The sequence below is a fragment of the Bos mutus genome, chromosome 2 (assembly GCF_027580195.1).
Source record: "Bos mutus isolate GX-2022 chromosome 2, NWIPB_WYAK_1.1, whole genome shotgun sequence".
Lineage (NCBI taxonomy): Eukaryota > Metazoa > Chordata > Mammalia > Artiodactyla > Bovidae > Bos > Bos mutus.
The window spans coordinates 32,511,519-32,539,452 of record NC_091618.1 but is presented as its reverse complement, the minus strand read 5'-3'; the positions used below and the strand labels follow the sequence as shown (position 1 = coordinate 32,539,452).

Genomic DNA, 27,934 nt, shown 5'->3' with positions numbered 1-27,934 from the left:
GAAAGTGAAAAGTGAAAGTGAAATTGCTCAGTCGTGTCCAACTCTTAGCGACCCCATGGACTGCAGCCTACCAGGCTCCTCCATCCATGGGATTTTCCAGGCAAGAGTGCTGGAGTGGGGTGCCATCGCCTTCTCTACGAGGCACCTTAGATCACCAAAATTTAGAGCCATGTACATAAGTTTTCAAATGTTTGCTGAGTAACAAAGAAAAAAAAACATTTAGGAGGAATCTTTATCTTCCCCCTGAAGTTCTTTCTTTTCGGCTGCATCGGGTCTTGGTTGCAGCAGCAGGATCTTTTGTTTCGGCACAGGGGCTTAGTTGCCCCGTGGCACGTGGCCTCTTAGTTTCCCACCCAGGGATCAAACCTGTCTCCCGTGCATTGGAAGGCAGATTCTTGGCCACTAGACCACCAGGGAAATCCGGCCCTCCCACCCCACCTCTCGCCAATTTCTTTATGTAAAAAAGAAGACACAATATTCAAGTGATGGAATGTAAATCTTTTATTAAACAGTTGTCTTTCCACAGTAGTAAAGCTTTGGCACATACAGTATAAAAAATAATCACCAACCATAATTAGACCAGATTCCTCTTATCAACTGCATACTAAGTATCTTCAGTACAATTTTTTTTCCATATAAAAATACTGGGGAAAATTGATAAATAACAGGTAAGAAAAAGATATTTCTAGGCAATTACTAGAATCATTTGGAAAAAGTGAGTACTGTGGCTGTTCTGAATACCACAGTACAAAGGACATGCTGTTCCTACAATATTGCGGGCCAGTCAGTTAAGTGGAAGCAGAAGTGTTCAGGTAACTTTCCTACTTAAAATTTTGGTAATATCATTTCAAGACATTTTGTATCTTGGTTGGTGCATGTGCTTCCCTATGGATCCCAATCCAAATCACAAGTTAGAATCACTTCATTTAAAATACTGAGCGGCATGGAATATTTTGAAGAATAGATAACCTACTGCTCCCACGTATGAGAAAAGTCTCAAAACACTCCCAGGGTGATGCTTGGAGAAGCTGTGAGTTGAGCTGAAGCTGGAGAAGTTACTCCAGAGCAAAGGGCTTAAGAAAGGAACACACTAACATGGGGTCTGCGAACACCACTCCAGTTTGGATGGACCTTGGCAGAGATCCACGCTTGTTTCTCTGGGTTGGAAATATTACTCTCGGGAATCTTCTCTGTCAGCCTGTACATCCAAAGGCATGAAGCACTCAATTGGGCAGTTGACATTCTGTGAAAATAGAAGAGAGAAGAAAAATCAACAGCAAATACTGTAAAGCCTACAGAAGAAAAAAGGGGAAGGGTGGCTTCTCTGACAATTACTTATAGATGGGAGAATACTTCTAGCTTTAAGCACTTGAGCTATACACTGGGCAACAGGAGATGCTCAAGAGAACCCACATTATATTACAGGATACAGTATTCTCCTCTTAGGTCATTTAAAAGAGCTTTTAAAAATGTGGTTCATTCAGAAGAAAGGTACTTCTTTCTTCTGAATAGTAGGGAAATAGTAGGGAAAGAGACTCCCTACTACATGCCTAATCGCCTTTTAAGGAGAAACATGCAGGGCGCCAATGTACTTACAGTGTTTGTTCTCTGATGGTATCTCTGGGAATACTGGTTGTAGGAGTGGGCAGTGGAGCCTTCGTTACCCGGTTCAGCCCCAGGTCTGCGGCAGTTGTCACAGCGCCAGCCCTGAGAGCAGAGGCATTTAGAAGAGGTTTAGGATAACACAAGAAGATTGCAATTTAGTGCTTGTGTGGAAGAAGAATTTCAGTGCTCAAGCTGGCAGAATACACGCAATTTATCACAAAGGAAGTATTGGTGATGATTTCATGCATTTATAACTCAGAGAATACATTCTGGCTAGCTTCTCACGATTGTACAGCTGCCTTTGTTTATGCTTTTCCTTTTTCTTGAAATGTCCTGTAAACTCCCATGTATGCTAGGTCACTTCAGACTCTTTGTGACCCTATGGACTACAGCCACCAGGCTCCTCTGTCCATGGGATTCTCCAGGCAAGAATACCGGTGTAGACTGCCATTTCCTTCTCCAGGGGATCTTCCCAACCCAGAGATCGAATCCATGTCTCTCATGTCTCCTGCATTGGTAGGTGGGTTCTTTACCATTAGCACCACCTGGGAACCATCTGGTAAGGCTCATTCCACTCCTTTCTTAATAAGCTTTCCACACTAGATGAAGGGAGAGGTTTTCCTAGAGTCCTAGGGCTTTTAAACCCACTCCAGTACTCTTGCCTGGAAAATCCCATGGACAGAGGAGCCTGGTGGGCTGCAGTCCACAGGGTCGTGAAGAGTCAGACACGACTGAGTGACTTCACTTTTCACTTTCATGCACTGGAGAAGGAAATGGCAACCCACTCCAGTGTTCTTGCCTGGAGAATCCCAGGGATGGGGGAGCCTGGTGGGCTGCCATCTATGGGGTTGCACAGAGTCAGACACAACTGAAGCGACTTAGCAGCAGCAGCAGGGCTTTTAAAAAGGACGTAAGATCACTTGGACAGACACCCTTATTTTACAGGTAAGGGTAAAGAGACCCAGATAAATGACTGGCTGTGAGGAGCCTGAAAATCACAGTGACTTGCCACCCAGCTGGGTGAATACCAGTCATGTTCTTTCACTGGAAGGTCCTGGGACTTTCCAGTCAAGTGAGCTGCCTTTTGCCTAAATTAACCTGAGTTGGGCTTTTTTTCTTATAACCCAAAGAAACCTAAATAATACGATCACTTTCTTTTTTATATTGCCAGTTAAATATTTCAGAAGTATTTTTCCATTTAAAAGCATATTCCCATAATACATTACCAAGACAATTCAGGTAAATACATATTATAGAATCAATGAATCTTGCTTTCATATAAATGATGTAATAGTACCCACTCCTGTCTCTAGTGTTTCATTTAGCACTTTGCTTTAGAAGAGGTGTCACACATGAAAGATTTTATGTGCATAAATCAAGAGGCAGAGTCTAAAGTGAGACCAAAACTGCACAACAAATTCACTCACCAGCACCCATTTATACAATGAGCACATGACTAGAAATGACTAGGTTCTGTGATCTTTATACATGTAAATAAGAGACCAAGACTTCCCCTCTACCCAACTACAAGTGGTGGGATAAGATCAGAGTAGCTTCCGGGGCTGCCCTCAGCCAGACTCCTGATGACCCTTCCCTGCTGCCAGTTTAATTTTCCTAAAAAAAAAAAAGAAACCCATCTTCCATCACGTTCCCTTTCTTCTTGGGCACCTGCAACTGGCTAATACCAAAGGCATCAACTGGTGAGTCCTACCCAGGAGTGTGAGCATGTTCTTGAGGTACCAGAATTTGAAAAAGCTATTGGGGAGGCTATGTTTTCATTGAAAATAAAGCAATGTTATGCTCCATTGCTTTTATGTGAGTTACAAAGGCATTTTATTTTGATGTTTCAAAGATTAGAGGAAAGAACAGGACTTTGGATTAGAGGAAAGAACAGGACTTTTTTGTTATACTGAAGTAAGACAGATTAGAAATGGTTGAGAAGTACTGGCATAAATAATGGCCTTGCAAGGCCCTCCGTAAGTGGCCCCCACTTCTTCCCATTTAATGTCTTACCACTGACAACAGGCAGAGGGTGATTTCCCCAGAGCCCATCTGTGCCAGCTCCTTGCCATCCCAGGAGGTGTACTCTTTCTGCTTCCCTGCTGCCTCAACCACAATTTGCTCATCCTAAACCCCAGCCAGTTCATGATTCTCTTTTCCACCAAACCTTGCCTGCTGACATCAGCCTACCTGGGAGTTGGATTTGTCAGACCCACTCAGAACCTGACTTACTCAGCCTGACTTTCAGTGTATGCTAATTTAATTTAATGCCTCCAACTGTGTTGTTAAGATCCAGGACCATCTTGTACTCTTTTTATTTGTCCCATATTCCTGAGCACAACACCCGACCTATGGTAGGCATCTATTTGGGATTAAGGGAGGATATAAAGAAGTGATATTTTCTAAGATCTGGGTATTATTCAGAATATTTAACAGCAGTGTCACAGGGCACCTGCCCATCAGAATGGAGCAGGAGGCCTAGTGCTCCCCAAACATTTAACACTTTAGTTGCTGAAGAACGGAGGCAGTCTGAGAATAGAAGGTGTGGGGGAGAGGCTGAGGTTGCCAAGAAAGGGGAGAACTGGAAAGGGGTATGCGGTAGTCTTATGTGCCAACAGGAAATGGGCACCCATAGGAAGGGTAACTCTTAATCATTAGCACAGAAACCTCCCCCCTCATCTAAATAGCAAGGAGCCTGGACTATCTGGTCTTACCCGCTGGCCTCCAAAGCATGTGCAGGAGCAAATGGCACCAAGATATTCCTTCTGCCACTGTTCTCCCACGTGGTAAGTCTTCCCATCGTCATAGCACGTGGCCTCATCTACACAGACACACAAGTCCGAAGTGTTTACAGACCGATAACAATAATACAGACTTGATCCTTCTATGAGGGTGGGTTCTGTTTTTTTCCTAAGTTTGTATCATCACAGCCCACATTCCACATGTTAATAGGAATCATCCGTACAAGAGGTACTGCTGTACAGATCTGAGGGCAGTATTTCCAAAGACCAGATATAATGAACTAGAAAAAGTTCAATGCCAAGACAGAGAGCATATTTTAAAAGTTGAATCCAAAGACTTATAAAGCTTTCTTGTAACATTTCACTGCAGATTATAGTCAAAATACTCAGGTCGGAGAAGTGCTAAAGCGCCCTACGATAACATTAAATCATGGCTCATTTTTGAAGCCTATCTCTGCTTTGCCAAATCAAAAGATTAACAAACCCACTGTTCACTCCTCAAGAAAATCTAAAGTCAATCATTTCCAGGGATGAGAGTTACAGCTTAGTAATGAAAAGCAGGAGTATTCAATAGGCACTAAAAATGATCTGTGGCAACGTACGAGGATCACACTTGAATTCTCCTTTTCCATTTCCAAGACACGTGCAGCTCATCATCTGGCCATTCTCTCCCTGACGATCCCACTTCTCTCCAATCTTGTAGTTCACTCCATTGTCATGGCACCATTCTGGGAGGTGGGGAAAATCAGAGGCAAGGAGTTATTGGCATTTCTGACTCATACGATGCTGAGTGAAAGGGGACATGCCCCCGAATTTTCAAAGCCCTGTATCTGGAAGGAGTAGTAAGGAAAGTTGAAGGTCACGATTCCTCTGACAAGCCACTTTTTTGGTTGGATTTTAAAATATTATCTTTGCAGCTTAACATTTTCTCAGACATCTTAAGAACCAATTTATTCCATCATAATCATTTCACGAGAATAGTCAACGACCTTCATTTGACTTCTCCCTATTAAGATTTAAAATTGGGAAGGCTAAACTAGGATTTGAGTAGGTTTTTAGGAATAGATCATAGATGAAAAGTCACTTTCGCAGAGATCCTGGGTACAAAGTTCAATTAACCAAAAAACAAAGATCGGTTGGCTTCTTATAAATATGAAAAGTGAAAGAATAAACCTAAACATCAAAATAAAAACAAAAGTAATGATAAATCAATGGTTGTCATTCCTACAAATAAAACTGGTTCCAAGGAATATCTAAAATTCACAGTTATATATTCTTTAACTTCTATACATAAAAGATGACTTTTTAATCTTCAAAGTTTATACTAAAAACAAACTTCAGAAGTTTGTATAACATACACAACTTCTATTTTATCAACAAGTCAGTCATTCCTAAAACTTTAAAAATGTTATTCAATAATTATGACATCAAGGAAAAAAATATGTAAGTTGAGCCAAAGAATCACATAAATCAGCTTACAGCTCTACTCTCATAACTGTGCCTAAGTACTTACATAGGTAATAAATACATAGACTTAAAAACAATTCAGTTTCAGAAATTAAAAACCACCTAATTGATACCAAGTGTTAAAGCTTCCAACTTCTAAACAGCAGTACGACACTTACACAGCTCTTTCCATTTTCAAACGGTCAAGCATAGTAGTTCTGCATTGAAAAAATTAGTTGTTTTTATATTTCAGTTTGAATTAAACTGTTTCAAATACATAAGTAAAATACTCTGAAAATCTTTAAAAAGTCTATTATGTTGTATTTTCCAGAATACAATTTTTGTATGTGTATGTAGGAGGCTTGTTATAAGGCATAATGGTTAAAACCTATAAAAATAAACCAGTTTTCAATAATAATCACATCTCCTAAAAACAAAGACATAAATGCTAATACTAAATCTCAAAGCATGATAAGCAATTCCTAGGATTATTTTAACTAAAACATATTTTAAAATATTAAAATCTCTTTTAATTAAAAATCAAATATTTTTCAACTGAAGTTGATTCTTGACTATCTACAAATGGATACTCTTTACTCTCTAGATTACTTGGCAAGGTTCAAGCTATCCAATGTGTGTATGTGTATGTATGATATCTGTGTACAGGAGATGTGAAAGAGTTAAGTGTGTGTATATACTATGATATGTGTGTATTTGGTTTGAACTGAAACAGAGTGTTTGTGAGTATAAATGTTCATCTCTTACCATGCTAAACACTAAAGATTCAGAGATTTGAGGTTTCTTTGTGTCTCTGCTACCCTTCATTAGACTTGACTCATTAAGCCTGACTTTATTCATTTATTTTAACAATAAAACTTAAAAAATCATATTACCATTGCAAATTAATGTTTAATAGTCATATTGAAATATAACCTTTGAGATGAAGCCATATTCAACAAGTAAAATTTCCCATCATTTTTATATGATGCAAAATGTTACTTTGAGTCAAGCAATGTCCCTTCATTTGCTTCATGTTTGGAAGAGGCTTGTCTGCCAAACATGCTTCCTGGCACACTGTGCGATTGCATGGAACTGCAAGAGATGGACAAAGCAAGCTACTCACTAGATGAATCGCATCTGAAATGACCACTGCCAAAGCCTAAGCACTGGCACGAGAGTTTAAAGCCAGAATCAGACAATCGTTCCCACTCCTCTCCAATGGCATAATGGGAGACCGTGTAGGGATCGAAGCAGGAGTCATCTGTGGGCTGACTCAGGCCCTGGTCAACTACAGGAAGAAAGAGAGAAGGAAAAAAGACATTTTATTATAGCTCTGGACCATAAGAAGAAAACCAAATTATCGTATATGATGACTTATTCTAAACCAAAAATCCCAGCAGCATTAAGAAGCACTCAGTGCTCCATCAGTGCATCAGCTGCTCTAATGAACAATGCTTAGATTTTGCTGGTCAACACTTGCCACAGCCTCTTAAAAGGAGTCCATCTTCCATTTTTGCCCTCAGTTCTAAAAAAAAAACTACATCATTTCTGGTTAGTATAATTCATAGAACATGGAACAGATCGTGAGGCAATTAAGAGCTTCATGGGGTGCAAATGCTGGAAATTCCTCTCCATCAGTGTATGAGTGACCTTAAGCTAGTAATATAATGTTTCTCTGCCTTTTTTCCTTCCTTGGTAATGTGGGGATAATAATAAAAATACTTCCTCCTGCTGAGGATCTTGTGAAGATCACATGCGATCATGAATTCCAGGTACTGGCCTATTGCCAACACTTAGAACATGCTCACCAAATAGAGAGTAATTATTAGAGGGCGCCTTTTGCTTTTAATGCAAAAGTCATAGCAATTTTATATACCATTAAAATGTAATCACATAAATGTGATAGTCACTTTCACTGCATGTTTTGCATAATCGTGCAAAAAGCCTAGATTTTGTACATTATTGTCATAATGGTCAGACTGCTTTACTTTTATCAATAAACCCAACTGTTCCAAGTAAAAGGAAATAGTGGAATATCAGTGACTTAGGAATCACTAATGGAATCTCTTCATGTTGTCTAAGATCCAGTCTTTTATGTTTTGTGAAAGCTGATTTTAAAATAATCTACGCAAATAAAGCATGCTTCAATTCAGTCTCTAAAAATTAAATAAACTAACTTCTGTGACTTTGAATACCACTGCGTACATTTCTTTTCACAGTGCAAAAACAAAAAACTCAAAAGCAATAATATTTGAAGTGCCTAATATTTTGAAAGGGATCAAACTGGAAGAAAATAAGAGTTTTGTTAAAACTAAGACATCTGTAATGTCTCAGAGCTGGGAGAACCTGGCTAGAATGCAGAATATTGCTGTTGGTAATGAGTCGGAAGGAAAAATGGAAGGAACTTAAACTAAGAGGGTTTCAATAACCCTCCTAAAAATAACCAGAAGTAAAGTTTTGGAGATGGAATCTTTTTAAAAAACGATGAGGAAAAAGCACAAAGTCCTTTGTGCTCTTGAAAATTCCTTTCACGTGGCATTCTACTTGCAAAACCACACGAAGCAAAAGGTGTGCATTAAATGGATATATAATTCAATAAGCATAAAATCATCCATGACCCCCCCCAAAAAAAATTCAACTGCTAATTCAGAGGAGTTTATATGTAAAAGAACACAGTGATCTATCAAATGAGAAAGAAGGCTGAGGTTAAGTATCTGGCCATAGGAATAAAACCTATCACTGGGCAGATAGAATTTAGGGTTAGGAAACAGAGAACTCTCCGGTGGGAAGATTCATGGTTCTGATTATTTCTCTATTTCATGTTTCTGGTGAATATTTAGCTGTCGCAGTTTGAAAAGCTAGCTGATACACTACTGGTTTAAAAGGACTTTCTAGGGAATTCCCCAGTAGTCCAGTAGTTAGGCCTTGGCACTTCCACTGCCATGGCCTGGGTTCAATCCCTGGTCAGGGAACTAAGATCCTGCAAGCCACAAGGCATGGCCAAAAAACGAAAACAAACAAATATCCAGGTGCTATAAAGAAGAGTCAATGACCATTTAACCTCTATTGCAGGTTTGGGCCTCTATAATCATGAAATATCAGCTAGAATCTGCCTGCCAACACATGAGATGTAGGTTCAATCAATCCCTGAGTCAGAGCCCCTAGTATTCTTGCCTGGGAAATCCCATGGACAGAGGAGCTTGATGGACTACAGTCCATGGGGTCACAAAGAGTCAGACACAAGTGAGTAACCGAGCATATATACACAATCATGAAATAATGTGGGAATAAGGGAGCTCTTTGGACAGAAATGGGCTATGTTGGTAGCATTTTACATCAGGAACAAAACCCAACAGGCACTGATATATATATGCAGATAAGGAATTTCCTTTACAGGTAATCACCAGGACTTCCCTGGTAGCTCAGATGGTAAAGAATCTGCCTGCAATATGGGAGACCTGGGTCCCAGGTTCAATCCCTGGGTTGGGAAGATCCCCTGGAGAAGGGAATGGAAACCCACTCCAGTATGCTTGCCTGGAGAATTCCACAGACAGAGGAGCCAGGCGGGCTACAGCCCATGGACTTGCAAAGAGTCAGACATGACTGAAGCAAGTAACACTTTCACTTTTAATCGTTTCAGTACTTAAACATTACTCAGGAGCAGCAACCTAGTAAGATGAAGAGGGTCTGGCAATAGAGATCTGGAGACTTGTGTCCTGTGTCATACCCGGTACTTACAGCTGGAACTCAGAGTGTTGGACTAAACAATATTTGAAGTCCCTTCCAGGCCTATCACCAAATCATGTTTGAGACTCTTTCTTATTTATTTTACAAACATACTAGGATACTTTGAGGGAAAAAGGATGGAATTTAAAGTTGCTCATTTTCTTCACGGAATTATTTCCCAAAGTCAAAAGACAAAAACGGGAAAAGAACAGTTGCTTGAAGAAGCATCACTGGGCTGGTCCACAGTGTGCCCGAATAACCTGGACATTCACATACCAGAATTGCCCACGGTAACCACCTCCTCGCGAACCTTCTGCCTCTGCTGGTCTTTTACTGCCTCCACTATGATGTTGTAGGTGGCCCCTCTGGTGAGGCCCGTCAAGGTGGCACTAGCAGAGGTTCCAGGAACTCGGAACTGCAATGATTAGCACATCCAAAGCGGGGGAGACAGTGTTACAGTGAGGAATTGACACGACTTCCCCTATTCTTTTCTCAATAACCCCTACTGTGTAAACAAGCAAAGGCAGACAAATAAAAATGGAGAGTGCAAAGGTCCCAACCAATCAGGGAGTGAAATGGAACTTAAGTGAGGGGTCGTTCCTATCTGCCGGATTTTCCTGCCCCAAATCTACCCTGTGAGCACCATAGTTACCAGGAACCCTCACTAATTCTAGAGACAGCCTCATTTTCACTCTACTTTAGCTGCAAGTCTGGGCAAGCGGAAGCCCGGGCCATCCCCCCTCACATAAAAGGGGGACACTGTGCTATGTGAGGGACATTCATCCCACCAAGTGGCATCTGACTCCAACATGGGGTCCTTCAAACACTTTGTTTGAGGGGCAAATCCTCAAACTCCTATTTCTAAGCTCATAAGTCTTCAGTTTTTAAAATTCTGCCACTTTCTAAAACTAAGAAAACAGTAAAAACTGGTATCAGCAAAACAAATTAAAGAAGAGAAATTTCAGTGAGCGAATCAATCACTTATAGGCACAGCTTCAGCCAAGGTCTTTCTCCTTTGACATATGGTAGATAATGGGATTTGATTCTTCAAAGACAAACCATAATGATAGCATTTGAGCCCTTCCTAAACAAAAGTCAATTCAGGCAAGATCTCTCTCTCTCTTTTTCTTTGTCTATATTACTGTGGAACCTCAAACAATTGAGAGTAACAGAAGTAATTTTATTCTCTCCACTAAATGAAAGCTAATGACACTGTCTGGTACATCTCTTAAAGTAGAGTCATCTTGAGATTAAAAAAAAAAAAATCAGGACTTTAAGGGATAAATGTATACATATAGCTGATTCACTTTGCTGTACAGCAGAAACTAATACAACACTGTAAAGCAATTAAACTCCAATCAAAAAAATACCAAGACTTAAGCACATCACATTTCTAAGAGGTCCTAGAAGTAGGGTCACTGGACATCAGAGCTTTGGTCATTTCAGTAGCCTAGCTTACTTTTTCCCCAAGTGTCCCAGAAGTAAAAGGAAACATGAGTTACCTGTAAGGGTTCTTCATCAATGCCAACTGGATGACATGAAATGATATACTCAGAGCTTTCCTGGAATGGGGTCCATGAGATGGTTGTCTGAGAGAGAGCTTCTTGTCCTGTAGAAGCATTTGGATTGAGTCCCACAACGTGAGGGTAGAGATGATGGTCTACGTCTCCCCTGGGGACATGACCAATTTGGATCTCCTCATTTACATTCGGCGGATACGGTCTTGGCCTATGCCTTACGGGGGTGGCCGTTGTGGGCGGTGTGGTTCGCCTAAAACCATGCTCCTCAAAGATCATTTGTTGCCCAAGACTGGGCTGCTGACCAGAAGTGCCGGGAAGCTGAATACCGTTTCCAGTGTCATACCCAGGGTTGGTGATGAAAGGGGTCTTTTGAACTGTGGAGGGAACATCCAAGATCTCTGGTCCATGAAGATTGGGGTGTGGAAGGGTTACCAGCTGGGGGAGCTCATCTAGCCAAGAGAGGTTAGAGCCAAAAAAGCAAAGCGTGTTAAGCTCCCAGAAGTAGCCTCAGGAAGTCATTATCAATTCAGGCAACAACAACTATTTTACAATCTAATCAAAGCTCCTGAAAAATTAGCAGTTTTTAAATCACAAAACACTTTTTTTCCCCAGAAAGAAATCTTTATGATTTTTCTCAAAGTTTTCTTTATAGTTTAGAAGGAAAAAAAGTGTTAGTATGAATTTATCATACAAAGCTTTGAAACGCTAAGCCACATAAAAGCTGCCTCTGCTTGAATTAAGCCTAATGGAACTGAAATATGCAGGCTTTTTCCCCCTCTTTCTCACTTGAGAATCATGTTATAATTACTAGAATCTAGACTAATTATATCAGCATCTGAAGTATGAGAATATCAGAGGTTTGGTGCAGTAGTTTTTCATCATTTGAAATGTTAAGAATAGGTTAAAACACATAACGTAAAATTCATTTAAAAATTCTATCAGCATAAATAAAGCACTTTATTCAAATTAAACTGAAATTGGATAAAAAGTAAGACATTATTTAGTTCAAGCTTCAGAAACCAAATAGTAAATAAAGACAAATGAGAAAGAGTTTTCTCTTCCCTCCCCTCTTTTTATAAAAACACTTTTAACTCCAAAAGAATATACAGACCAACAGCAATGATCGAAACTTGGCTTTTACATTCTAATATCTGGTTTGAACTTTCTAAAGATGAATAAAAGGTCTTTATATTGACTGGCTAGGAAAAAAATAAAACTGAACTCTGCAGATGGTCAGGCCATTCTTGCTATCAAAAAGCACAACATACATGCTAGGCTGTTAGAGGAAAAAGAGTTCCATGAGAAATACATCAAAACCCGGAGCATTTTTTCACTGCAAGATAAATCGTCTGTAATTAGTTTTGTCATGGCCGGCTCCCCATTACCCAGAAGGTGCTCGTTACCTGTCTTTTTCCTCCCAATCAAAGGCTCACTCTTCTGATTGTTCTTGAGGGCAATGACTTGGATTGTGTACTCTGTTCCTGGTTCCAGACCTGATGGAAGGACAAATCATTACATTACATCTGTGGGCTCAGCTCATCAAATGGAAGTTGATCTTTGAAGCAAGCATCCTCTCTTCAGCTGGTCGCCAGCCTCTTGAAAGGCAATGGAGACTTTGCTTTGCATCTGTAAACACTCAAATACTCTGTATACAATGGGCACTTAGCAAATTAATTATCTTCCTATCAAATCTGACACCCGAATAAGCACTTTAACTTCTCTGGGGTATTCTTTTAACATGTTGTCTCATCTGCTCTTTGAATTCAATAAAACCTATCAGCATTGTACACTGCCAGCGAAATACACATGTAGGAGCAATCAATGCAGACTGCATACATGAATCTACTTAGTGCCTAGGCCAGACCACTCCCAGTGGCAGGATCAATGAAAAGTCAGACTACAGAACAGTGCTCTGCAGAAAGAATGTTCACTCTTTGTGTGGTCCTGGTAGGAAGTATCCAAATCAACACCTTCCATATCTGATTCTGTTTTCCTAACTCCAAAGTTTCTAAAAAAGCAGTGTTTCCTGGTACCTGTATGTTCTATAGGATATTTTAAGTCAAGATGATATCCTATATACACAGTTTTAATTTCTTGGACAAAAATGATACCAGAGGCCTATGATCTCTTATTCCCCATCCCAAGCACACTCTCCAGTATGAGTGAGAATCAATTTGCCTCAAGAACTATCCTGAGAAACTGGATATGAAGGCCATGAGAGGTGGCACTCTGGCAAATCTTCTAGCTTATCTTTCTTTAGGTTGCCGAGTAAGAGAACAGTGTCAGCATTTGGTAGTTTGCTTTGAAAAATGTCTTTTTCTAGGAAGAACTGATATGTGTTTGGCAAACATACAGCAAATAAAAAGATTCCAGAATACCATTATGACAGTACTGAAATTATTGCATTTTCATGAATTCATGACTTCTGAGATGTATTGCGCTTAACAGCTCCTGTGTAGACAATGCCCTCTGAAGTTATCAGAAATGGGCTTCTTGATCTGATGGTAGAGCACCAAAGACACAGCTGTAGTCTGCTAAGCACTTTGTGTGTCCCAAAGAGTAACAAGGAAAATGGTAGCATGGATGCAGCAATACCAGTAATAGTAGCTTCTGTGACACCAGGGCGGGGCCGAGGGACCACTTCTCTAGGAGGGGACCCAGGCTTCTCGTACTTGATGATGTAACCAGTAATCCTGGCACGGGGTGGCTGCCATGATACCAGCAGGGAGTTGGGTGTGGTGGCCAGGAAACGCAGGTTGGATGGTGCATCAATGGCTAAAAGAAAACAAAATTACATTTATGTAAAAATAAACATTTATGCATTTCCCTAGACTTTAAAAATGGACTTGAATCTAAGAATTCTATAAACTGTAAAAATGATTCACTGTGATCTTAATACAGAAGTATCAACCTCATTTTTGTTGCTCAAGTCCACATGACTGATCATACATACATATAAAGGGGCATTTCTTCAGTAGAAAGTGTAGTTACCAGTGGAGGCATCGATGACCACAGGGGAGCTCCGGGCATTGTCATTCAAGGTGTACAAGTGGATCTTGTAGTCAGTACCAGGTTGTAAACCTGAAATTGGTAAAGAGATGATTTTTATCTGATCTCCATTAACTAGGAAAATTTTCAAACTCATCTGTGATTTTCATGATTCCTCCTATCATTGCCTACTTATACAAACCACTAAAGTGGTTCAAACTGAATAAATTAGAGCATGGTATGGGTGTTAACTGTCCATGAGAAATATATATATATCAAAAGAAAGGCACTGATGCACACAAAGACAATTCCTAAAATAAATTTTAAAATACAAAAATGCTGTGTTAAAAGTGGCCATTTTGGTGATAAATAGGGGTGAGGACCTATTATCTGTGTTTTAATCTGATGGTCACTGGTTGGTAACTGGGATCAGAACTTTAAACCTCAAAAAGTTCTAAACTGACCCAGATATTAAACATTCTCTGACAACAATTTTGATCTCTGTGAAATAGTACTGTTTCCTTTTTAAATTTAATTTTGCTTTACAATCTACATAAATGTTAAAAACTATACATTCTTTCTGAGTTTCTTTTGGATTTCAAGCGTTTGTATAATTTTTTTTTTTCATAAGAAAGGGTTCATTGCTGAAAGATCAAATTTGATGAATGGGACTTTCTCTGGCAAACATTAGCAAAACCAGGCATTTACAGGACAAAATTTTTGATCACAGGATGAAAACAGGTTGTAAACAATAGAGCTGGGTTATCATAAAACACTGAAGATAAATTTAATCAGTGTAAGTGGTAGAAAAACTAATAAGCTAATTTATGTTGTGAATTGCAATTAACAAATGTGGTCAGAAGAGTGGGTTCTCAGACCTGTGATGGTGTAACTTCTGACATCTGGCCTGATGGTTCTCTGAATTGGGGTCTGGCCATTTGCTGGGATAGCATCAACTTGGAAGCCGGTGATCGTCTCAGTCTTAGTTCTCCAGCTAATGGTGATGGTGGTCTCAGTAGCATCTGTTACACGGGCCCTTCTTGGAGGGCTGACATCTGCATGGGGTGATAGCCATAGATTAGTATTAGTGCCTGGCTGGCTCATATAGTTAAGGTTTTGATACTAATTTTTTTTTATATACCAAATATATCCATTTTTATATATTACTAATAATGTGTAGATTTTCTCCTGTGGCAACCAGAGAGAAAAGCTGCCAGTAGTCAGGAAAAAAGAAAATATTCACCTCGTGTATCTGTTTTTTTGAGAAATGAAAAGCTTTAGAGATATGGCCAGTGTTTTCCAAGGCTGGCTTTAGATATCTATAAATACCTCAGCAAGTGTTAAAATTATTGTTATCACAATATAAAATATATGTAGTAACAGAAGGAAGGTATATATATTATACATGTATATATAATATATATATAATAATACATTGCTAGTATTTTGTCATTCTTATAAGGATTCATATTTTTTCTCAACAGGTATGATGCCATCCCTGCTTTGTAGATCAGAAAACTTTGACACTTTATTTGATTTCTGAAAGAGAATAACTGTGGGTTATTGATATTGCAGAAAACTAGAATCTGGGCCACCATTGTCTAATACTCACGACACTGTTAAGATACAACAGAAGCCAGCATGCCGGCATCCCCAACCTTCACTCTATGAAAACAAATTCTAACCAGTAGAACAGAACCTAAGTGTAAGTCCTAGTTCATTGCACTAACACTATCACACCATGATTCTATGTATGTGCCAGTACACCACTTTCTGGAGAGGGCCACAGAAGTAACTCAAAAAAATAGGTAAGCTAATCAATTTCCAAATCGGGAATCAATCCATTGTTAACTTAGTGATCTAGAAAGCATTTGCCATTCTTTAATTTTTGTTTATAAAGAATGTTAATCAACACTAAAAAGTTTGATTACTCACTCTCCAGAGTTGTAACGACTCCCTGAGCCGGTCTGCTTGTCAAAGTGTCCTTAAGAGCATAGACACTCACTTCATATTTGGTGGCAACCTAGAAAGAAGGGCACGGTAAGCTTCAGCAATGAGATATTCTGAAGCCCGGGAATTTTCACTCCAGCATTCAAAAAAATGCAATGGTTAGAAAAGAAAAAGACAAAGCTAGCGAAAACCACAGACATTCTTAGCTTAATCTGCAGATGATCAACAACATATTTAACTACATGACTTTAAAAATGTATTTAGGGTTAAGCCCAAGTAAGCTATAATTCAGTTATTTCCACTCAGCTGACACAAAATGAGGAAAATGCTATTAGCCTGTTTTCTCCTTTGTGACTTGAAAGGTGCAAACCATGAATCTGTCTGATCATAGAGAGGAAAAGAATAGTCTTATCTCTGAACCCTCTTTCTGTAGTTTCTCCTGAAATTGGCCTTATGTTAAGAAGTACACTAGTTTCCTAGGTACCTGGCTAGCTCTTTGCATGTACCTCTAGAGGTTAAAAATGACTTCAGGAAGGTAGTATTAGGCTGTGTTGGTAAAAATTGGAGAGTATTTCTTGCAAGGGTAATAACATTCAGAAAAGCCAAAAATAAGATGGATTTATGCATTCAGCCTATGGCTATATAAATTGCTCCCCCCACCACACACACACACACTATTTTAAAATAAACAGAATACATGTAAGAGCTATGCAACATCCAGTGCTCCTCATAAAATCCTGTCATCTGGAAAAGCTTCATTCTACTTGACACAAAATTATGACAAAATTAATCTGACAGCAAAGAACACAGATTTCTTATGACATTTTTTTCCACCACTGTCAACTGTGTAAGAGATGACCTAATACTTTACTCCAGTGAAAAACACACTTCTTACCATGAGTCCTGACACAACCACAGATGAGCTATCAGGAGCAAGGTTGATTTCTTTCATCGGTCCGGTCTTCTCCTTCGGGGTCACCCGCACTCGATACCCAGTGAGCTGAACATTGGGTGCCGTCCACTGGGCAGTCAGGCTGGTTGGTGTCACCTGAGTAAACTTCAGGTTGGTTGGTGCAGGAATGGCTGTTGGGATGGTTATCGGTTAGAGTTGATCTTATATAAATGGGGGAAAGGGGGAAATAAAGTGAATTCCAACGAGTACATAGGTTGTGCTTGTTTGGTTTGGTAGGTACCCCAGTCAAGCAAAGATTCAGTATAGAAAAGTACAAAAGGGGATGCAAAATGAAGAAAATGCTTGCTGAAAAATAAAGTGCTTTTTAATCCAGCAATGCTCAGGATCACTGGAAACATCTGGGTAAATGCCAACAGTCTAAGAGAATTTAGGTTTTAGTAGTTTGGTTTTTTTTTTTCTTCTTTCCCTTAACAAATTAAAAAAAAAAAGTCACATTGGTTTATTGACCATTAGGATTGATTTTCCATTTCTAAGGGAAGATGAGCAGCAGCCCCTTTCTGACAAAAATTATCTTTGTACAGAAAACCATTTCACAGAGTATTCCATTCCAAAGATAGAATTATGTTTTTATTGTCTTTATTTGGACCCCATCACTGCTAAATCTGAAGTATTCTCCGTGGTGCAGCATAGGAAGAAAATTGGCTCACAAGAGAAGCAGAAAAGAGAAGCAAAGAGCAATAATACGGATTGTCACCTCCAGGTTTTACGCTGTCACAAGGGGACATCTTTAGCATCCCACGCTGCTTCAGAGACAAAGCACAAGAAGATAAAGCATGGTGGAAAGCATCTGCCCTACCAACTCTTTCCTATGCATCTGATTCTTAGGCCTTTAAGCAAAATTATACACTGAGCATGTGACCTCTAACCAGAGAAGGAAGGGCTTACCCATGTTTTCTCAGAATCCTGCTACTATGAAATGGCTCAGTTTGGGTTCTTTTCTGAGAGTAGGCTCTAAGATGCCAGATTTCTTTCTTTTATACACAGTGAGCATAACCACAGGGAGACAAGAAATAATCCACAATTTTCATGTTAACTTCAAATGTCTTGCTTTATGGCCTTGGAGGTAAGCCAAGCCACTCCAAAATTTCCTATTATTAGAATTTCTCTATGTCACCTACACTTCACTGCTTATTACTGTTCCCCTTTAAAGAGGGGCTTTCCTAATAAAGAGGCTGTGTTTCTGGGTACCCCCTTACATGGGAATCAATAGCCTGATAAAAGTGTGATGCACTCAGCAGGGCATAAAGCCACTGCTCCCATGAGCACCCAGTGGTGCGATGAACGATATACCTGTGGACTGGGTTCCAATCAGGGGCTGGCTCTCCATATCATCGTGCAAGGCAACCACACTGACTGTGTACTCAGAACCCGGCCTGAGGCCTTGCAGCTCTGCAGTCTCTTCTTCACCATCAGGTGCAGGGAATAGCTCATGGATTCCATCCTCAGGGCTCGAGTAGGTCACCCTGTACCTGGAAACTTGCCCCTGTGGGCTTTCCCAAGCAATTTTGATGGAATCGACATCCACATCAGTGAATGCCAGTCCTTTAGGGCGATCAATGTCTGTTAGGCAAATTAATGGTAAGAGGTTATGTGAAAAGCAAGTTGTGAAATAAGCATTTTGATAACATGCAAAGCAGTTCTGCAGATACCATTTTTTCTTTGATGAATTAAATTCCAATTAACCCACTATTAAATAGAAAATTACTTGACCCTTGCTTAAGGCTTTTTGGTTCAGAAAATATTTAATGTCGCATCACTTACTAAAACATAGGTGTACGTGAGATGCATAGATACCCTGCAAAATGTCCCCAAATAAGGATTTATTTATATACATTTTAGGATATTCTACCAAGATTTGTTTTGGCAATGTGATGTTAGTCTCACAGACCTGGATTTTTTTATACTTGGAAGTGGTAAAGTTGATTTTAAATGTTAGATTCAGATTGTTATAATCTTTAACTACCTCCCACCCACCCATTGAGTATTTAAATTAAACATTGGACCAGCCACACAAATGCTCCAAACATAATAGCTTCATGTGGCACGCTTCAATCAACTTTACCATCCAGCTGTCGAAAAGGAGGTGCAAGCACAACATTTTATAGATTTGCTATAGGCTAATAAGATTTTGCTGAGGCCATTTGAGCAAAAGCAATTCAAAGCATAGCACAACTAAGTATGGTAGTTCCCCAACTTCTTTCCCTGTATGTTCATCACTAAGAAGGAAAAGTGTTTGCAATGGGCTCAGCTCAAGATACAAACTAGGTATCCAGACACCTAAGAACAAAGTTTGACTTTGAACATGGGAAACAGACACTGGTTACGTACTGGTTACCGCTGTCTGAACCAGAGGCTGACTCTCTCCGTTTTGATTCTGAGCATAGACACTGACCACATACTCCACTGTGGGCTGCAAGCCTTCAATTGTCATTTCTGTTTGATCTGCAAAGGGAGTGAAAAGCAAATGCAGCTTCCATGTCATTCATTATGACAACCAAGGACTTTCAGAATTCGTAATACACGTGTGGTGGCCAGGAATTTTCATTTGTAGAATTATCATGAAAACATTAGAGAACTCACACATGGATTTCCTCCTGGACAAACATGTTCATTGCTAATACAAATTACCATATTGGAGTGAAGTACATCAAAGGCTAAACTCTAAAACTGAATATGATGGTGCCAACAATGAATGATGCTGCTCTTGAAAAAATGAAAACTAACTGGACTTTAAGATATCGCCTAAAGATCTTAATTTCACAATGATTTTATATGAAAACAGAAACAAGAGGTAAAAGAATCTAGTCAGCTAGGCCCATCTGTCTTTTCTTAATGTGCATAATAAACAAAAACACAAAGATGAAATCTAATAATTTAAGATGTGCACACCATCAAACACTACTACACATATAAAAACAGAAATGCACTCCTCCTAAAACTTCTACTGTATAGGGAGTTGGTAACAACCTTGAGCCCCAAATTCACAAAAAGGGAAACTTTGACACGTGATATGAAACAGTGTAGTACTCAGAGCCAGCTGGTCATTTATTTACAGAAACATATCATGTGGTCCTCCTCTGTTTATCCTGATGTATGTGAGATGTTGGCTCTTCTTACCTGGACCTACAGTTTTCGTTTTCGATGGTCCTGGGCCATTTTTAGGAGCAGTGGTCACTCTGTAACCAGTAACAGGGGAACTTGAAGGCAGCCACCTGACACTAATGCTGTTGTCTTGGACATCAGTCACTTGCATCTGGGATGGTTTGTCAATTTCTACAAATAAAAACCAAGAGAAACCAATGAAGCCCCAGCTCCTAGGGACAAGACTAGACTAGTCTTTGTCTCCAGTTCTGTACAGACAGAATAATCTCTTACTACTACTAATGACTCTCAGATGTTTATTTTGCAGATGCAGAGAGAACTTTTGAGAGCTGGTGCTTGGATCTTGATACATTGCCTATTTTCAATATGACTGTTTCATTCACAAAGAAATTGTATTTCCTATAGAGGCTCGTCTCCTTATCTTATCAGCTCATCCACTCATTCATTAACAAGTATTTACTGAACATCCTCTGTGCCTGTCTGTATTACAGGCACATGAAATACAGCAATCAACAAAACAGACAAAAATCCCTGCCCTTAGGGTGCTTCTTATATATCTGGCTCAAAACTCTGTAGCTGCTGCTTCATCTTTTTTACAAAAGAAAATCGGTTCCACAATGAGGAAAATACTTTGGGAGAACACTGTAAAAATTTTTTGAGTAAACAAGCTTGGGTCATCCAAGAGGAAGATAAGTACCTGTTCGGTAATTGATGGAAACGGGCTTGCTGCTTGCCGGGCTGTCCCCACGGCCGGTGACAGCATAGACAGTGATGGTGTAGTCCACTCCAGGTTTAAGACCACTGATGGTAGCTGTAGACTTGCTCCCAGGCACGGTGAACTCCTGGACAGGGCTACTTCCTCCTGTTTGAAACGGGGTTAGTTCAAAGTGTGAGGGACTGACAGACACTTGGGGATTGCTGAGTTACTGAATTAACATATTGAGAGCAGCAGGTAAGTTACGCCTTTGCTTATTCACTTTTAAAGAGTGCTATTAACAGATCCTGAACAGAAAAGTATATTTACTTATGTATGTAGTAAGCCTTGAGTGTGTAAAAATTGAGAGAAAAATTGCAGTTAAAATGCTACTTTAACCTTGTAGCTTTAACATGTGGTAGGTTAAAATTAGAAGGGAAAAGAAGGTAAGTCCTCAACTCAAGACTGCCCATATTGGGCTTCCCTGGTGGCTCAGTGGTAAAAAAATATCTGCCTGCCAAGGCAGGAGATGTGGGTTCGATCCCTGAACCCACATCCCTGGAAAAATCCCACATGCCATAGACCACATGCCGTGTACCACAACTACTGAGCCTGTGCTCTAGGGCTTGTGCTCTTCAGCAAGAGAAGCCACTGCAATGAGAAGCCCGTGTACCGCAACTAGAAAAAGGCCTATGCAGCAACAAAGACCCAGCAGAGCCACAAACAAATTTTATATATATATATAAAAGATTTCATATACTGGGGTCCTTTTCCAAAATCTTAATGGAATACATTCATGTTAAATAAAGTCTTGAAAATACAGGAAAGTAAAAGGAAGAGAAATACAAATTACTTATCATTTCACCACTGATAATATAGTTGTGAATTTAAATCCTTCTTCCTCAGCTCTACTGTTCCCCTCTAGTATTATACAAACAACGTTTTATCTTGATTTTGCCAAGTTATATCATACATATTTCCTACACACTCTTAAGAAAAATCAAGGCTCCACTGAATGGACTTGCCAAAGTTTCTTTAATTAGGCATCCAATACTGGGCTTTAAGGTTACCCATGACAGAAGACTCGATCGGGTGTGAAGAAGCCCTTCCCTAACGCACCTGTTTCTCCATAGGTGATCCTGTAGTATCTCACTGTGACGGCAGGAGCATCCCAGCTGATCAGCAGGCTAGTGGGGGTTGCAGCAATGACTTCCAGGTCCCTTGGAACATCAGAAACTAGAAACACAAGGGAAAGTTTTTACATCCGTAACTTTCAAAGGATGCCCCGATCCACCTTTTGTTCACTCTCTGGAACACTGCTTTTGTGTGTCCTCCATATAATAATGTAAATGCTATACAAAATCAGCAAAATTAAAAATTATGAACAACGCTAGGTTAGGGGTCAAGGAGACAATTCAAATCGTGGCAAGATGATTATTTCAAGTTTATTGAAGAGTTTTCCCCTCAACTTCTTATTTTGAAAAAATTTTGGAACAAAGTAAAAGTTATAAAAATAATATAATGAACACCCATATTTCCTGTCTTTAGGTATTTGCTATTTGGTGATATTTGCCACATTTCCTTGCCTCTGTGACTTTTTGTTAATCCATTTGAGATTGAAGTACAGAAATGATATTTCTTCCCTAAGTACTTAAGCATCTATAGCCTAAGAACAATTTATAATGTTATATTAAAATGATTTTGTTTTTAAGAGAACTTTGAAACAGAACATTTTCAACTTTTCGAATAAAACTTTAGTTCTTAAAAATGCACATACACCTAATTCAAGTAAGAAATTTCTTGGAATAAAGAAGTTATCTCATAACCATAATCTATTTTGTTTAAGATATGATGACTTAGACAACACAAAGCTGTGTCACAGAGCTATTGCCTGCATAGGAAAAGTCCTCTGCGTTTCTTTGCAGATGGGAAAACAAGTTACCTGTTGATTGTTGGCCAACCAAGGGCAGACTTTCCTCTTTGCTATTAAGAGCAACAATGCTGACCACATATTCTGTGCCTGGGTTCAGGTTGGTGAGGGTGATGGAATTCCGAGAGGGGGGCACTCGATCTTCCCGAGGTCTTCCACCCATGTGTTCAGGATGATGGCGGATCCTGTAGCCAGTGATGGTGGCTCGTGGAGCAATCCAATGGACAGTGAAAGAGTTGGCAGTGATATCAGAAAAGTCAATGCCACTTGGGGAGTCAAGAGCTGTTTTTCCCATCCAGGGGAAGAAGAGATAAAGAGGAAAGTTATGATATAACTTCTGGCAAAATCAAGATAAAACATTGTTTGTATAATACAAATGGCATTATTATTTCATTGTTTTAAAATGACTGAGTAGTATCCCAATAAATATATGTACCACATCTTCTTTAGCCATTCATCTGTCGATGGTCATTTAGGCTATTTCCATATCTTGGCTATTGTAAACAGTGCCACTATGAACATAGGGTTGTGTGTGTCCTTTTGAATTATAGTTTGGCTGTGTATATGCTCAGGAGTGGGATTACTGGATCATATGGTAACTTAATTTTCAGTTTTCTAAGGAATCTCCTCACTGTTTTCCACAGTGGCTGTACCCATTTACATCCCCATAAGGTGTCTTAATTTTTAAGAACAGTGGTTAAAGATAATGGCCGCTCCCTCCAAAAATGGAGATGTAGTGTTAGAAGCAGCACCAAATCTTGCTCTTCAAAACTGGTAGGTGAAAGCCACTCTATAAGCGTGTCACCCACGTGACTCACCGGTTTTCTGTCTTCCTCTAAGAGGTATGCTCTCATGCTGCTCGTAAACACTGGAGACGCTGACTAAATACTCGGTGCCGGGCAGGAGATCTGAAAAGACAGATGAGAATTATTTTTATACTGTGCTTGAAAGAATGAAAAACTGAAGCACCCTTGGTACTATTTCAACTAATAAAATATCCAAGAGTCCAGTTCTAGAGCCTATTTACACTGAAGTGAACATTGCTACCTGGAGAGGGGCTGTCGGCAGTGATGAGGAAGGGCCGCCCTACCCTGTAGCATCTTCAAGCCTCAACTCCACTTCTGTGGGTGTGACTCAGCTGCATCCAAAATAAGCTGGAGCTTCTGCAGCACAGTAATATTTCTGTCACTCACTTAACAGCGCGTCTGTTGAGGGCATGTGATCATGACTATGGCGCTGCAGATATCATTTATACTCCTCACAACAACACAAGGAGGAGACTGCAACTTTTTAAAACTGGTTTGTTGCCAAACAATAAACTGCCAATATTTAAAATGTCTAATTTGAAGGATTTTGACAATCGTATAGACTTCTGAAACCATCACCACATTCAAGACAATGAACATATCCATTACCTCCAAAAGTTTGGTTTACAATTATCCCCAGCTGACAAATGAGAAAAATAAGGCACAGAGAAGTTATCTTTTCTGATATATGTGCCCAAGATGACGCAGGAGATGACCCAAGCCAAGACCAATGGTCTTAACAATTAACCTTTACTTGAAAAGAGTCATACTTAATATCAAGAGTGATGGATTCTGCCATATTAAGGTAAGAACAGAAAATTTAAGGGGCTTCCCAGGTGGCTCACTGGTAAAGAATCTGCCTGCACTGCAGGAGATGGACAAGACATGGATTTGATCTCTGGGTCAGGAAGATCCCCTGGAGTAGGAAATGGCAACCCACTCCAGAATTCTTGCCTGGGAAAATCCCATAGACAGAGGAGTCTGGAGGGCTATAGTCCATGGAGTTACAAAGCCAAACATAACTGAGCAACTGAAGCACACACACACAGAATATTTGAGTTGAATATACATTCCTGGGTCTCCTTTCATTCTGAGGCACGAAAAAGATACAGAGTAAGGTTTCTAACCTTTGAATTCCTATTCACAAGACCCTTTTCCCGCTACACCATCTCCCCTTCTGCAGGGGACCCTGAAAGTTTTGAAAAATCACGAGACTAGGAAACAGGATGTTTGGACTCCCGTTTCCTCCTTCCTGCTTGGCCAGGGGCAATGGACTTGGCCCCTGGAGACCTCAGTTGCTTCAACTGTATAATCAGGATAATTAAAGGCTTCTCTGGGGGAAAATGGCTACCTTGAGATCTAGAATTGGATCTAGAATAAGACCTTAGAACATTTGAACACGTGACAGGTCTGTGGCTAATGTGGGACAGACAGTGCTCCTGAAGCAGAGCCTTGTGTATGGGTAATGCTGTAACTACTGATTCCAGAATGCTCCAGAACAGAATCATAGCCCCACTGAAAGGCAGACATAAGGATTTCTCACCCTCAGCCACAAAATGAGAAGCCAGGACTATGGTCATGCTGAGTTGCTTTTTCTTTGTATTTCATTCTCTAAAATACGTCTGAAAGATGGAGGATGTCTTCAGCCCATCATTAGGTAGTGTACCTAAGTGTGAGCTAGTGTTCCCTCATGTAAAAATGTTTGCTGTTCTTATATGTGTATTTTACTATTATAGCAAAAATAATGAGAAGCAATATTTATGTGAAAAGCAACATGTAGCAGTCTCCTTTTATTTTCTTTAATAAAAAATATCAATTTCAAAAGGGTAGGAACTAGAAAGAAACAATTTCCATAAACTGTGGCTGTTTATTTTAGTGTCAGTTATTTTCAAAAGTCCTCCGCCTTCAGAGAAATCCTGCTAACAGATTCTTTTTGAAGTACAAATTAAACTTCTGGCTCCTTCTTCAAAATAAAATCCTGATCTACCCTGAGTGACCAGTCACTGTTTCTAAGTTTCAAATACCAAACAGATTACCTGCTGACACTTAAATGAGAATAAAACAGATGCCATGACACTAGCTTCAATCCTCATTTTTTTCTCTCACTAAACACTGAGATTTAGTCATGTAACGTCTCTTGGCACACATTTGTTTTTAATGTGCTTATTTGGAAGCAGAACTTGTTTGAAGTCTTTGAACTTCACAGTTGGTGTTTCTCCACTGATTTTTAAAAAGTTGTAGATATCAAAGATATATTAAAATAACAACAAATGTAACATCTTTCAAAATTACAGAGCTGTGCATTAGATTTGGAATCTAGTTTGTAGTTCTGTTTTATCTGTCTTAATCTCTGTTGCTCCTACCCGAGAACACAAAATTCTTTTCCTTATGCGCTAGCCTAGTATTTATTGAACAAATACACTTGAATGCTTACTTGTTAAGACCACTGCGTTGTCTGAAGGAGAAATGGACAGCTCGGCAACATCCTCCTCATTTTTCACAGGCGAGTAGCGTACCAGGAGGTTGGTCAGTTCAATGGATGAGGGTGGAGCCCAGGTGACACGCATTGTGTCAGGACCAACATTGGTAAATCGCAAATCAGTGGGAGGAGGGACAGCTGGTTTCAAATAAGAGGGAAGATTCAGTTAATGTCACTTAAAAAATAAAGCTTAACAAGGATAGCTGGAAAGGTAAAAACCAGTATTTCATGCATAAAGGAAACGAGTCACCATCATGCAAATAGTCTCATCTAAAGTCATAGTGAACTACTGTTAAAAATAAAACACTACACCCAGTACTGTTAGGCCCCTTTAACCTTTCTGCCGTCCATATATTTTAAAGAAAACTTTTAATTCACTTTCAAATACATAAAATCAAGGTACATGATTAATATCACTGATGATTATTTGATCCCAGGCTGAAGAGGCTTAAGTTGCCACACAGCAAAGAGAAACATAGCGATACTTTCCAAAGAAACACATGCACACAGACAAGACAGAAGGGCCCTAAATGTCCCCCTGAAGGACTGACTACAGCTACGCCACAGCTACAATTCCATCAGTGAATCTACTCACGAGTGAGAAGGGTTCATGCAAATGGGTTCTCAGCATGTTTCTTACCATGCAGGGCAGAGAACCTTTATAATGTTGCATGCTGGTCCCCAGTCTGTGGTTAAAGAGGAGCTTCTTCACCTTATCATGGCATTAAAACCTAGAATGTACCAAAGTCTCTTTTTCTCCTACCACAAAAAAACCCTCCTTCCACTCTAACCTAAATTTCAATTAGTTTTTAGACACTCACAAACAAGATGGTAGAGTTTATGAAAGAGTAGAAGGAAGAGTCTAATGGTACATTTTGGAAGTACATTTCTTCTTATTAACTGGTGCTCTTGATACAATTTGGTATAAATGTTAGATTTTTTAAAAAAATTCCAGGTCTGCAATTTGATAGATTAGGTATCTATATTTCTCTAGCTTTATACAAATTCATATTCATGGCTTCAGTGAAAATGTACTTAAGACTACGGCATATGTCTTCATCCAATCAGTGAAGCATATGCCCTCCACTCCTTACCCCCTGATCTACCCTCTCTTAATCTTTGGGAAATTGCTGGGTTTTCCCCTGAAACATCCAAATTTAACCAGAGTGACTGGGGACAGCATGCAACACCATCCATGTCTCAAACACAGAAGTTTTCAAAATTCACCCGTTTGTTGTGTCAGTGTAGTAGGGGCACTCTCTCCGCCATTAATGAGAGTGATAACGCTGATGTCATAGTCAATGCCGGGCTCCAGCCCTGTGACTGTGTAGTATCCTACTGAGGAGTCCACAAAATCTTCAAAAATAGGGATACCTTCTCCTGCCGCAACTACTGTGATGCGGTACCCAATAATGGTGGAAGAGTTTAGCGGGGTCCACCTCAGGCCGATGCTTGAATCAGTTATATCAACAAAGCTTAGGTCAGTGAGTTGGGGCACCTCTATTGAGTTACAAAGCAAAGGAGGGCAAAAGGAAAACAGAGGCAAAAAAGAGGAAAAAATAAAGCAGTGTACATCAGGTTACTAGTGGTAAAATAGTGCTAAAGCAATGATGGTAATATGCAATCTGTTCCAAATTATCTGAAAAGACTTTAAGCACCATGAATAGTTTGCTTCCCTGGGAGAATAAAACAGGTTACAATATTCTTTTAGGGATTTTTGGTTTGTTTCTTTTTTGAAAATCCCCAAAACAGTAAAGTTTGAACCTCTCGGGGTCTAAAGATTATAGTCCTGTTTGGGATATCAAAACCATTCTTAGAACCTAGATATAATATCTATAGTAAGTAACAGCAAAGTTTAAAAAATAATCTAAAACTTTTTAGTAGGAGAATAAAGCTTGCATGAAAAAGGTCCAAAAAATTAACTGATGAGTTTTTCTTTTTTTTCCCATAGAAAAACTCATGACAACATCAGGG

General features: G+C 39.6%; 1 protein-coding gene across 12 annotated transcripts in view; it reads right to left on the bottom strand.

The window, feature by feature from the left end:
• Window positions 1-486: 486 nt before the first annotated feature.
• FN1 (fibronectin 1) overlaps window positions 487-27,934 on the bottom strand; it is a 69,143-nt gene continuing 41,695 nt past the window's right edge. The window contains exons 25-46 of one of the 12 annotated variants that reach the window (XM_005909594.3): window positions 27,188-27,460; window positions 25,916-26,098; window positions 23,494-23,583; window positions 22,688-22,957; window positions 21,865-21,981; window positions 20,749-20,913; window positions 20,067-20,222; window positions 19,278-19,391; window positions 18,240-18,509; window positions 16,872-17,059; window positions 15,962-16,049; window positions 14,905-15,081; window positions 14,030-14,119; window positions 13,634-13,813; window positions 12,442-12,531; window positions 11,021-11,487; window positions 9,795-9,933; window positions 6,916-7,080; window positions 4,949-5,074; window positions 4,320-4,426; window positions 1,597-1,707; window positions 487-1,243 (exon numbers count right to left, since the gene is read on the bottom strand). In XM_005909594.3, the coding sequence (XP_005909656.2) occupies window positions 1,172-1,243; window positions 1,597-1,707; window positions 4,320-4,426; window positions 4,949-5,074; window positions 6,916-7,080; window positions 9,795-9,933; window positions 11,021-11,487; window positions 12,442-12,531; window positions 13,634-13,813; window positions 14,030-14,119; window positions 14,905-15,081; window positions 15,962-16,049; window positions 16,872-17,059; window positions 18,240-18,509; window positions 19,278-19,391; window positions 20,067-20,222; window positions 20,749-20,913; window positions 21,865-21,981; window positions 22,688-22,957; window positions 23,494-23,583; window positions 25,916-26,098; window positions 27,188-27,460 (3,638 nt within the window). In that variant the 3' untranslated portion in view covers window positions 487-1,171. The remainder of the gene's footprint in view (window positions 1,244-1,596; window positions 1,708-4,319; window positions 4,427-4,948; window positions 5,075-6,915; window positions 7,081-9,794; window positions 9,934-11,020; window positions 11,488-12,441; window positions 12,532-13,633; window positions 13,814-14,029; window positions 14,120-14,904; window positions 15,082-15,961; window positions 16,050-16,871; window positions 17,060-18,239; window positions 18,510-19,277; window positions 19,392-20,066; window positions 20,223-20,748; window positions 20,914-21,864; window positions 21,982-22,687; window positions 22,958-23,493; window positions 23,584-25,915; window positions 26,099-27,187; window positions 27,461-27,934) is intronic. The other 11 variants (XM_070387006.1, XM_070387051.1, XM_070387016.1 and 8 more) reach the window with 11 other exon arrangements.